The sequence below is a fragment of the Magnolia sinica genome, chromosome 10 (genome assembly GCF_029962835.1).
Source record: "Magnolia sinica isolate HGM2019 chromosome 10, MsV1, whole genome shotgun sequence".
Lineage (NCBI taxonomy): Eukaryota > Viridiplantae > Streptophyta > Magnoliopsida > Magnoliales > Magnoliaceae > Magnolia > Magnolia sinica.
In genome coordinates, this window is record NC_080582.1 from 82,648,773 (window position 1) to 82,662,246 (window position 13,474).

Genomic DNA, 13,474 nt, shown 5'->3' on the forward strand with positions numbered 1-13,474 from the left:
GAGAGAGAGAGAGAGATGGGTAGGTGCTAGCAGAGTCAGGAGAGGAGCGTGCAGGCTATGGTCGGGTAAAAAATTAGTGAGAGAGAGAGAGAGAGAGAGAGAGAGAGAGAGAGAAGAAGAAGAAGAAGAAGGGTGCGGTTACTCAGGTAAAAAAGTTAAAACAAGAGGGCCCTTTCCCATTTAGGAAATCGCTTCCAATGCACTCTTAAAACCCAGAGTTCACGACTCTCCAAAGACTAATTGCCTGGATGGAACTGTCCTTAGCTACTCACCTTATACAAAGAGTAGATGTATATGAACAAGATGCATGTATGTGTATGAGTACAAATGGTTGTTGCACTCCTCAAATCTTGTTGGCTCACACCCACCATGCTACGACAAAGGAACTTATTTTTAACAAATCCGCCCCAAATAAATTCTTTTATGTATAAGATTACAGGAACAAAATCCTTGTCACATGGGAGGAAAAGAAAAGAATCATGGATTAAAGGATGATTGATAACGACATACAGACATTCCTGTAGCAGTGAAGGGCTGCGGGAGGGGCGCACAAGAGAATAATGCCCCTCTCCGTAAACTTTTACCTTCTCTCTTCTTTTTTTTTTTTTCATGGTCACTGTATAATTACGGCAGTAATTCTCCTGCAAATATTCTACATGTCTTACATATAGAGACTGCGAAAGGAAATCACCATACATCACGCAGATACCTCCCGTCCATCTGCAGATTCTTCACAAAGCTCTCTGTCTTGGAGTTATCCAAAGATCCCTGAAACCCACCACAAGAAAAGGCGCTCCATTTTATACTGATATGTAATCTTGACCGAGCAGTGGGGCCCCTTCTTTCAGAATTTGCTCATCAAAAGTGCAGGCGGGCCCCCCTCCTTTTGGTAATCTAAGCTGTTCATCAGATGGGCCATTTCACAGATGGGCTGATGATGGGCATATTCATCCAACTGTTGGCTTGCAAATGAATAATTACAGCCAACAGTCCACACTTAACAAGGGCCAGTTTGGATGGTTAAGATCATCTGCACCCAGGGCTCTCACCACGAGAATAGTTTAAACAACCAAAAGATGCACCCCAACATCCCCGTTATCTATTGATACTGTGCATCCAATGGGCAGCTCACACAAATGGATGGTTACAATCAATTGTCCAAATTGACAGAGGCATTAACAGGCCCCGTGAGCAGTTTGCTGGCCCAAAAGATGTTGCTCCATCGAAATCACACTTTGTTGCCCGCACTTTAATCAGTCTGACTCTCTCGGTTTCATTTCAAAACCAATAACAATGAAAATAAACAAATGTACGAGCAAAGGGTGGCAATGGACTGGGCTAGGGCTGGCAATGCAAGGAACAGAGTTAAGTGATCACAGGTTTCAAATACTTCAATCTAAGAATTTCCTGTGTATCCTCCATCAACGAAAAGTCCTATAATATAAACAGTTCGTATCCTTAAAACATGACCCCACGTAAGTGTCTTTAAACTACACATGTACGTTGAATTGGAAATGTTTGCACATCTCTTCAAACTGTCAATTCCTTTCACGTAACTGTGGTAACTTGATGATTGACCTGGCCAATAGGCCAGGCCATTCATCATCGGCCTGGGCCCAAGTGTGACATCAGCATAGTATCCAGCCCATTGCCACCCTTTGGTACAAGTATCGAAATCTGTCACAATTTACAGATGTGCATAAGACTCAAAGGTTCCATACCTGCTCCTGGACTATTGTGTGGAGAACCCGATGGACGTCCTTGGCCATGCCTTTGGCATCACCACAGACGTAAATATAACCACCCTTGGAGATTACATTCCAGATTTCGGAAGCCTGTTAACAAACAAACTACCCATGCTTAGAAGCAATCACAAACAGGAAGTGCAATTCATTAAAAACAAAACGAAAAACAAAAACCAAGCAGACCTTCTCCACCATCTTGTGTTGCACATAGTCCTTGGTTGGCCCCTCACGCGAGAAAGCAACAATCAGCTCGGAAAGCACGCCAGCTTCAACAAAGCCATTCAACTCATCCTCATAGATGAAGTCCTGCGCATGATGGTGTACCAGATCAATTTCTGCAATCAATGAGATGTCTTTGGGGAACAAAATTACTAGCTCATAAAGAAAATGCCGAGACCGATCATGGGATTCCAACTACTTACTGGTTGCAACTTGTGTTAGGTGGCACGGTTGGGCAGGCCCCCAGGATCTGATGGTATTTACACAATATTGGGAACCTTCGCACAAAGCCAAAGATGGACAGCTTACATCTAGCGGTCTGCCTAACCACTAAACGGAGCAGAGAGGATACGATCACACCTCTAATCCCATGCTTAAGTTGGCCCCCCAGATCTCAATTAACGGTTTGGATTGTCTAGACGTGGGCCTTAATGGATGATGGGTATTATTTTCCCCTCCCTTTTTTCTCTCTGGGAAACTATGAAACTATCTCGTTTGGGATACTTTTAACGAAAGAATGCCTCCATTTTTTGAGAGGATATGGGAAGAGTTTGAATGAAGTAGGGCTAACCCCCGATCTCTCCTTTCTTTTTTTGAAAGGTGAAGAATTTATTAGGCAAAGTCAACAAAGGACAACAGCCAAAGAGAAAGGACGCACAAACAGAAACAAAACTGAAAGAAAAGAAAAGGAATAGAAAAGGGAAAGAAAAGACAGAAAAAGAAAAAGAAAAAAGAGAACAAAACTATAGTTCAACATCTTATCCTTGAATTTAAAATTCAAATTTAAATTGGAAGACAAGATTGAAAGAGCAAAAAATGCGTAGTGGTTGCCCAGAAGTGGGCCCCACGGGCCCGTATCCAACAATGTGGGGGCACATGTTTGTGGTGTCTAGGCTAAACGCCATCCCACACGGCACGTGCATCATGGCCCAAAAACCAGGCTGATGGGGTCATCACGTGGCCATCACATGTACCACAAATGGGCAGTCGAAAAGAATTTAACCAACCCACATTCACTATATGCTTGTGGATCACCTGATGACTGGATCAGGTAATCACCAATAACCTACATGGTATATGCATCATGGCTCAAAAATCACAATGATGGGGTCATCACATGGGCCACAGGTGTATGACAAATGGGCAGTTGAAAAGAATTTAACGAACAGCCAACATTCACCATACAGTTGTGAATTCCCTGATGACTGGATCAGCCTGGCCATTGGGCCATAGCATATACAGGGGGTCCACCAGATTGATCTGCCCTGATATCAAACTCATGCTAGCATTTGTGGGAAAGTAACTAAAAATCGCACTCCCATGGGTAACCTCAGCAGAGGTCATCAGAAAATCCAGTTGTCCCCCAATCCCAAAAACAAATGATTTGAGAGATTTATTACCATTTTGCGGTTCCTGCAGCCAAAGAAGAGGCTGGAGGGGCCCAGTTCTGCCCCAGCTTCTTTCAGAGCAAGTCTTTCCTGAAAATGACAAGCATTCAACTTCTTCAGTAAAGTCACCTCACCAGCACAGGGATTCACGCACAAATCTGTCAGAGCTATAAACCTGCAAGAACCCTCTAAAGGGTGCCAATCCTGTGCCAGGACCAATCATGATGATTGGCACAGAAGAATCTGCGGGAAGTTTGAAGTTCGATTGCCTCACAAAGACTGGTGCCCAGCTGCTGTCATGACTTTCCTCCAAAGGCACCGAATTCTGCAAAAGGTGAATTCCAGTCAGCCGAAATGGGGGTAGGGGGGAGCCAATTTTTTGTAGTAAAGTACTTCGGGATGCAGGAATCGAGATAGGCAAGAGGAATGATATAAAACACAATCAATCCAATTCACAGAATATAAAGAATATACATCACAGATTAATGGAATAATCACAGAAAGGATTAAAATGCTAAGTTGGGCCAAGTAGAAAACTTTGCAGCCCGTTAAGAGCTAACATAACATACAATACAAGCAAAAGCATCTGACAGGTATCGAACTTGAAGTCTGAAGTTCTTGCACCCCTAATATTTCCTACAACCCTCATTTATTCACAAGGAATGCTGGTATTGTTCCTGAATTCCCACTGGAGACATTTTTAGGCATGCAAGATTCGGACAGCTTGTCTAGCAGACGACATCACAACTGGGCCATGTCAAAAAAATCATGCGGATTGAGCAACCCTAAGTGTTTCACTCGAGGCAAGAAAGAGAATTTTTTGTCCCATCCAGATTGATTGACTAACTGGTGAGGATTTTTTAAATGGCCTCATTTTCGGCCCTATCCCATATAAACCAGAATCCAGCTGAAGAGAGGTCTGGATGTCGAACAACATCTGCAGTGCACAACTGGTCTGGATGTCGAACAACATCTGCAATGCACAACCTCTGGATCCGATTCTAGTTTTAGAAATTTAGTCCTTTCCTATTTGTTTTCTTATAATTGGAAATTTTCTCAAGTTTCAATGAGTGTCCACCACAGATTGTAACAACTATAAGGTGGATTTAACCACATTTTTAGCACAGGATATGAACATAATGCCAGACGCATCTCTCACAAGACTGCATGGATAGACTTATATAGTATAGATAAAACCTTCATCCAAGTGGAGCATATGCCTTTGTGAATCCTTCCTGTTGGTGTTGGTCCATACACTAACGCACATGTGACATGAATCCTAGATGGAGCCATCCTGTAAAATTGAAATTGCAATCAGCATAAAATCTAACAACAACCATTCACTAGAAAAATGACAATGATAACAATAATGAATAATAACTGGAAATTTGATTGGTCAAATTTGAAATATTGCTCACTTTGGAGAGGAAGAGATCGAATAATATCTTGGCAGCAAGCGAGGAGCTATCGCTGCAAAGAAAACTCCAAGAGGCGGCTTGGCTGAAGGAAATTCGGCCATGACTTCTAGAAGGCTTCTCTGATTTGCAACTATCCATTGTGCATATTCATCCTGCATCAAGAAGAAGGTTCCATATGAAAAGGAGATCATTTAGAAAAGCAGTAAAGATGCTAGAGTAACAGAGACTATTCCTAACCTTTCCGGCAGGAGACGCAAGAAATCTCAAACGTTCAGCTTCACTGGGGTCAGAAGCATGAGCAGCTAATGCAAGTAGAGCAGCCTAATAAGATGCATCCATACACGTAAACATTGTGATTCTTGGAGAGATTAAAATGAATACAAAAAACCAGCATGAAGCAGGAAAACAGGCACTTCAAAGAAAGGAATCACCTTCTTTGGGGAATTCAGAAGATCTGCATAGTGAGCAAGTGCAGTTCGCAATGTGCAAGGAGACGGAAACAGTGGTGGCAAGGAGCTTCCACTGATGGGCGTTCCATCCTCTTTCTCCGTGTGGATGGAGAAGAAAGTATCTGGCGAATAACCTAATAAGTTTTCTGCCTCCTCAACAGTTTCAATACAATTCTCAGTGTAAACACCAACATGGTCCCCTGTTTCATACCTGATTAAAAGATAAAAAGGAGTTGATAGATGAGTAAGGTGATAAAGAAATCTGCACCAACAAGCTAAAGATTATACGATGTAACAAGGACAAACTACTTCTCATGCAAAAATGCCCTGTTATATATGTATGGTACCTGGAAAAGAGGTGAATTTATAACGTTCTTGAGGTGATATTTCAATGGATATATTTTTTCTATGCTTCAAGAACTATACATAATAATTTATCTTTCAAGATTATAATTTAACCGGTGTGTCAGGCTTCCTAATGTTGCTTTGTTGGACACCGCCTGTCCATGAAAAAGTTTATCCATTCAGTATAGCACACAGGTTAAATAAGGAGAAAGACTGGAGCACTAGCACCATACTGAAAACAGTGTCTCTAGATGCATTGACCTTAATCAGACATGAAAACTTCTCATTGTTTTACAAGAGAACACGTGGGTGGGCGAGGAGCGGTGCTCAGTCAAAAGTACGATTACAACTCCAGTTGAAGATGATGAAAAGCTGCAATCTTGATATCCAGAACTCTTCATCAGATGTTATGATACACAAAAGCAGTTTCTAGAATTTAGATGGGCGCGTACATAGAATATAACCACCCTTATATTTTAAAGAAATAAATCTGGTCCAAATATTAATTCTTAGAAATTAAATAAATAAATAAAACCCGTGGAGAATGAAGAAAGAGCAAAAGGCACTTTTATAGAAATTCTTCCTGAGTTATCTGCACAAGTTCCTGCCTTAAAAGTTTTTTAAACTATAAGAAAAGGGCATTTTCTTGTCAAAAATCATAAAACTGGTTTTTAAGTCTCCCCGGAATTTCAAAGGCAGTCCACTTTAAAAATCAACATGTTCAGTCAGCCCCATCCAAAAAACACATAACAAAAAAACAACTGCTTCAAGTTACTTTGCAAGTCAACAGTAGCAACTATTTAAGTTTCACAAATAATGCATCACGCCACCATATGAAGTTCATCATTGATTTTTGTTTTTTTTTTAAGGTAAAGTTCATCATATTGGTGATTTAGACAAAAGCATCTATCAAACTCCACATCTTGAAATTGATGAAGCACACAGGCCCTTGAAATAGAACAATTCATACAGAAGGAGATATTTGTAGAAGCGAGTGAAACTGGATCTCAATGCTAACTGGGTGGTGAGAAATTTCCAAAATAACACTAACATATGGAAAAAGAGAAACTTCTTAATCTGATTCTCAAGGGTTTACTAAAGATGATTAACTGGAATTCGGTTACAAGCAAACAGCACTTAGGGATCTTCTGGGGGGCCAAACACTCAGAGATGCTATACAGCAATGTGTATGCAAATGCTAACAGATCCACAATTAAATGGTTAATGAAATCTGGACAATAAAAAACAGTTTCAATTGTCTAGACAGAAAAACATAGCAAGCACAATATGCCCGCAGTCAGCTGCAGCCAGCAAACTGAGAAATCATCCAGGCAGACAAAAAACATAACAAGTACACTACATCCACATTTGCTTGACACTTTCCGAATACCAGTTATAAATCCGTACTTATAATTGTAAACAAGAGAAACTGTTCAAGAAATATTAACATTTATAGTAAGCACAACTATTGTCACAACTCATCAAACGCAATGAGAAATCCTATAATTCGAAAGAAAAAGCTGTAATCATCAGTGTGGCTCTGAAGTTGCATCAAATAAAATTCAAAGGAAACTTACACAAGTCCTGTCCCAGATATGTCAAATTCCAGATGAATGCAAGAACGATCAGAAGCAGGAGTGTGAAGCTCCCTCCTCACAGCCACATTAGCCCTTAATAGAGAGAGAACCATAAAATGAGTCAGCTTTGAGAAGCACGCACGCGCACACACACACTTGTATAATATTCTTCACTACCTGCATGGATGTTGAATGTCATGAACAGCATGGCCATTCGCAATACTCCAATTCTTTTCCTGTAGTGTTGCATCCTCAGGGTCATAAAATACAACTCGGTATTCAGGTATGGCTGCAGTGTAAGGGGTCGAAGCACCCGATGCATCATCTTCATCCCGAAGCAACTGATCCAACTCGGGCCATACCAGCTCTCGCCTAAAATAGAAAAACATGGTTGATATAAGTCAAACCATTTAATTTAAACAAACACAAAAGAGTGGCCTGTTCAAAAGTTCAGACAAACAACAATCCTAAAGATGAAAGCATTGCACACCATGCAGTAAAGTCATCCTCAATGCATTGATCATCATCTCCTAGACCCACAGGAACAAGGCGCTTCCCACCTACGAATATAAATAAATAAATAAAAACACTAGCATTGTGTCATGGAAATGAAAGGAGAGGAATAAGATATGCAAAACCATCAATCTGAAATAAGTGAACTTCAGCAAACTGTGAAATTCTCATTTTCATCATAATTAGACAATCCCTTAATAGAGAATGACCCATAAGAAACATCAAACAACACAGAATAGTAACAAAATGCTCTTGTTCAGACATGTTTCATACATCATGATTAATTGCAGATCTAAGTGTCTATCGTTCTGGAGCTCAATGAACCCAACACCTCAGTCCACAACCACCTGACATTGCTTATTACCACTTAAATGAAATTGTGACAGCAGGTAACAGCTTCTCAAGTGTTCTCACACGCGTCGTTTCCTAGTAGATTTGCTTTAAAATTACACTCCGGTATGATGCATCTTAAATACAAATAGTGGGGGTATAGAAAAGGCATTCAGAAAACTATCCTTAATATTCAGTAGGTTCAAAGAAAATCCACATCAGATCCTCATGTCTACTAGGCTAGGTGCCATCGTGATCACAAAAATAACCAGTAAACATGTAAAGCAAATTGATAACAACCATTAATACGGTCCAGTACTAGAATATCGGCATAATTTTTTAGAACTAGGAAAAACCATATGCATAAAACAGAGCCACAACTAGATGAAAAGCAAGATGATCTACATGCCTCAAATGAAAAGCTTTTGGCTGCATTTGGAATTTTTTGTGAAAAATATCAAATAATGATAATAATAATAATCTGCAGGCATGTAGTTGTGGAGAGCCATTTATTACTTAGAAGTTCTCCAAATCATGTGCAGTTGCAACATATGATCTTCATGCCTCAATTCAAATTCAAAAACTTAGGCTGTGTTTGGAATTTTTCAGGGAAATAACACTAGAAAATATCTGCAGACAGTGGCAGGGCCAGCAGGGTTTTGTCATTTCTCCCACGTGTCATTGGGAGAAATACTTATCCAGGAGATGAACATTTTGTCCCAGGGAATGTCCGCGAAACAACACGCTGCCACAGATATGTCTATTTGGATCTGCCATTGTTAGCTAGTTATCTAAGAGATGAACACTTTGTCCCAGAGAATGTCCGCAAAACAACACGCTGCCACAGATATGTCTATTTGAATCTGCCATTGTTAGCCAGCACATGTTTTTCTTGCCATTTTTTTCTATTTTTTTGAAGAAAAAAAAAGGCCCTCGAAGCTTCTATTTGCCTGAATTGCTTCAATTTACAGTTTTAATCTTAACAACTATAGGAGTTGTAAAAATTTGCCGTATAATAATCTAGGAAAGTTTTTAGAATAAGAAATGTGAAAATTTTAATTTAAATAGAGAAAAAACAGTGACAATTTTTCGACCCCGTAACAGCCGTTACGGCCCCCATAATGGCTGATACGGTCCCAAAAAATAAACTGCCCCGTTTCACCCCCGTATCATGTAACTTTCGTGGCCATTATCCATGCGTATTAGCCTTTATGGCCGTATCATAACGGATACGGAACACCTTGGTTAGATGTCTTTTAGATTTTGAAGAGTTTACTATTTCGAGAAGTTACAAGTCTGTACTTATAAGCAAATCAAGTACATTGTAATTTTCAAAAACAAAGTATGTTGTAATTTATTCAATAATCTCAATTTTTGTTCTCATTTTTAGAGATTTCTAACTTGTGATCAAGGTTTCTTTTAGAATCAAGGATTATCTTAGAGAAAGAAGATGGTGATCTTTTCACCATGCTTTGGCTACATTACATGTACATAACCAAACTTCACACACAATAATATGCGGACACACAAAGGTTTGGTAATCCTACAAGCATTGTGTAGCCCAGAATTGATAGACATCTTTATATATACTGTACACATCCGTGTGGAAAATCCGAGCCATCCATTAGATGGGTGCCACCAAGTATTGCCCCAGCCCGATGATTTGGTCAGTAGTATGCTCACAACCCGGTGATTAGGACTGTATGTTACATTCTAATGCAGGGGCATTTTCACACTGGGCTTGACTGAGGTCACCTGTTGGATGCAGGGGCACACTCGAGGTGAGTGACCCATGCGATTTGGGGCCCATGGGGGAGGTCTCGTGTTCGAGACTCCTTACCAGGGGTGATTAATGCGCATTTCACACCGGCCTGGAGGGGGGTAGCCCGTGGGATGCGGGGACACACTCGGGGTGGGCGGCCCGTGTGATTTGGGGCCCACGAAGGGAGTTCGACCGAGATCTTAACCCATGAGATATGGAGCCTGGGCTATGAGATAAAGGGATTAATTCACCATACTCTAACAGTTCGAGCTTTTAGAGCAAGTGATTAATTGTCCTACATCACATTCACACAACCAAACTGCATGCCCAAACAGCTATGCAGGCAGAGACAAAGGTTTGATAATCCTACAAGGGTGTGTAGCTCAGAATTGATAAACATATTCGCATGTACAGTACAGATCTGTTTGGAAAATCTGAGACATCCATTAGATGGGCGCCACCAAGTATTGCCCCAGCCTAATGATTAGGTCTGTATGCTCACAGGGTGGGCCATGGTAGTATCCTACAGCATCACACACCTGACGAGCAACCAACCTAATAATTGGGCCAGAGCAACTATCCACAAGGGCGTCTACTGAATGGGTGATTGTGACTGAGGAATGAGGATCAAAACAATCATGTCTTAAATGATATTGAACATCCATTTTCCTGGCCATAGGATAATTAGTGATCAAATTAGCATCAAAGTCATGAAATCAGCAGGCCGGAACAGAGCATATACGAACATACAGACAAAGAATATAGATGTTAGGTAAGCCCACACAGGTGTACAAGGGAGCCCTTATGCACCACTGTAAATGCAAATATCCCGAATGTATTTGAGATCCAAATCCGCTCATTGGATGAGACCCGTTGTGTGCATTCCACTGCCTTTGATTTGACGTCCTGCGCCCATCACAATGGGCCCCACACACAATCTGGAAGTTTGGTGGGCCTCCCATCACAACAATTCCATGCCGTGTGGCCACAGGTTGGGGGTGGTACACTACTTGTAAACCCTTAACAAAGTTTCTATAGGTCCAAGGGGATGCCTGTAAAAACCTAGTAAAGTGTGTACAAGTATGCATGCTTAGAGAAGCTCAACAATACCAGATTTACAAAGCTATTACTAGCAAAAAATTAAAAATTAAAAATTTTACCCCTCTCAGTGATCAGCTCATCCACTACCTTTGCAATCTGTTTTTCAAAAATTTCACAAAAGCCAAAAATCAGAAATTACTCAAGAAAAATCACAGAGCTAAAACAGGCACAAGAGCACAACCTAATTTCTTCCCCAACCTTATTAAAATGCTCGTACTGCCGGTTACCCAGCCCAAACACGCCATACTGAAGATTCTGAAGCCAATTACCACTCTCTTCTTTACCCTGAAACCACCAGATAATCACGAAACCACCACTGGAAGTTCAAATTCAACTGAAATCATTTCTAAGTTTACCTCCGTAAACCATTTATAGAACCTCGCAGCATTGTCCGTTGGCTCACCATCTCCATAACTACATATTCAAAACACATTTTCTCATCAATAAACAAATAATGGAGAAATTGGTGAAAATTCGCAGGGGCGAACTTACGTTGCTAGAAAGAAAAACGCTATCGTTTCTTTCTTCATCTTCTCTTCATATTCATCATCATCGGCTCCATAATCATCCTAACAAGAATTCAATCCAGATCGTCAAAAATCAATCCAACGGCTACCAAATCTACAATCTTTCAAGCAAATAGTCTCATATTACCAGATCAGCAATTCTGAAGGTGGCTTTCTCGTACCGCGCTCTCGCCTCTTCCGCCAGCGCCTGGAAATAAAAACAAAATTAAAATTCGGAAATGAAATAGAAGAATCCTGGCCGTTGATAGGAGAAAATCCCAACCTTCGCGAATCCTTCCGCCGTTCCTGTCTGCGTGCCGAAGAAGATCGTCACTTTCTTCTTCCCATCGTCGACCTCCGGCTCCGGCGCCTGGTCCCTCACGATCAACGGCTTCGGGGCCTCCGCCGCTTTGCTCGATTTCTGACCATTCGATCTCCGCCAGATGAAGACAAAGAATCCGATCAGGGCTGCGACCGCCGTGGTCAGGATCATCAGCAACTCCCGGTTCTCGATGAAGATCGCCACGCCGGAATCCGACGGTATGTTCGATTTCCCGGTGATGATCGCGGACATGAGTTCGAACGGCGAGATTTTCATGGAGCTGGTCTGCATGAGGGGGCACGGGACGATCGGACGACTGAGATCTCGCGCGGGATTCCGGCCCCCTGAATCTCGCGCGAATGGAGCGGGCGGTCGGTATTTGAGCTGCGATATGAGAGAAGGCGGAGAGAGAGAGAGAGACAGAGAGACAGACTCAAATGAAAGAGGAGCGAGAGAAGAGGTTGGGGCCTTTTAATTGCGGCTGAGATCGAGCGAACTCTTACCAAACACGAATAGTCAAACCACCTACCCCTCTTAACCATGGTTAGATAATGGAGTTAAGATGATGGTGTATTTACCAAAATGCCCTTGAGCTGAGCTGTGGGTAGCAACTAGCAAGTTGAAACTAGCCAGTACTCTACTGTGGAAAGGGACGCGGAATTGCGTTGCGTAGAAAGCAGCACCGATGTCTGTACTGTGTTGACGTGGCAAAGCTCTGAGGGCCCACCATGGTGTATGTGTTATATCCACACCTTACCTACAGTTTTTTTTATATCATTTGATACATTAGTTAAAAAATGAAGTAGATCCAAAACTCAAGTGAAACCACACTATAGAAAGCAGTAGAAACTATGATGACCACCGCTGAAACCCTCTCAGCCCAATCATGATGTTAATTTACATCCAACATCCAAATTGTTCATAAGATCACACAGAACTGGACGGAGGGAAAACAAAAATATTAGCTTGATCCAAAACTTCTACAGCCCTTAAGAAGTTTTCATTGGTAAGCGTTCAATGCCCACTGTTTCTTGCGGTGTGGTCCACTTGAGATACGGGAATGCCTCATTTTTTATATTATTCTCTGTAATGATCTTGAAAAATGGATGGACGGTGTGGATATAACGAATACATTATGGTTGGATCTACATAGCTTTGTCACGTCAACACAGTATCGACCTCGGTACCATGTCCTTACTTCACTACTCAATCCGAGTCCTGTGGAAAGGCGGGGCGAAAAAGGCTGATATATGATACTCTGGCAGCGTATGACACTTGATACATAGGCACTCGGAAGTTTTACACGTGAAATATAATTAATCAAATCAAACCGTTCTAATTGTGGAATCCAGTGTTTCTAAGTTATATGAAAAAAAAAAAAAAAAAACCGTATTTTTAAACGATTTATTACTTTTGATTCACAGACATTTGTTTGTTGAATTAGGACCGTCTGGATAATTTCATTTTTAACCGTCCAATAAATGGACACGAATCCGATAGTCACATTATACATTTTACTTCATCTGTTTTTACCTCGCATGCAACTTTTAAGTAATTTATTAAGTGCCTGCGTATCATGCATCACACTCTGCCAGGGTATCAGATTTTTTCTCGAGCGAAAAAGGTGCTGCCTTTTCTCCCGCTTTTGTCCCACAGAGTACAGGAACTATACAAAACGCCGGGTTCCGTACAAGTAGGGCCCTCGTCCTAGTGATTCCAGCCGTTGATCAGGTGGGCCGAATAATGGTTGGATGATTTTATCGAAATATTTTAGATTAAAATATCCTAAACCTTCGATA

General features: G+C 41.3%; 1 protein-coding gene across 1 annotated transcript; it reads right to left on the reverse strand.

Moving 5' to 3' along the window:
- Positions 1–373: 373 nt before the first annotated feature.
- LOC131217176 (piperic acid synthase CYP719A37-like) lies at positions 374–12,115 on the reverse strand. Its single transcript, XM_058211973.1, has 18 exons — positions 11,637–12,115; positions 11,502–11,561; positions 11,340–11,416; positions 11,204–11,261; positions 11,046–11,132; positions 10,907–10,943; positions 7,632–7,701; positions 7,319–7,513; positions 7,142–7,234; positions 5,202–5,430; positions 5,008–5,091; positions 4,771–4,922; positions 4,550–4,646; positions 3,528–3,677; positions 3,365–3,442; positions 1,929–2,051; positions 1,722–1,835; positions 374–768 (listed from the first exon to the last, which is right to left on the reverse strand). Exons 1-18 carry the CDS (start codon positions 11,964–11,966, stop codon positions 688–690), a joined length of 2,115 nt encoding a protein of 704 aa, XP_058067956.1. The 5' UTR covers positions 11,967–12,115; the 3' UTR covers positions 374–687.
- Positions 12,116–13,474: the final 1,359 nt, after the last annotated feature.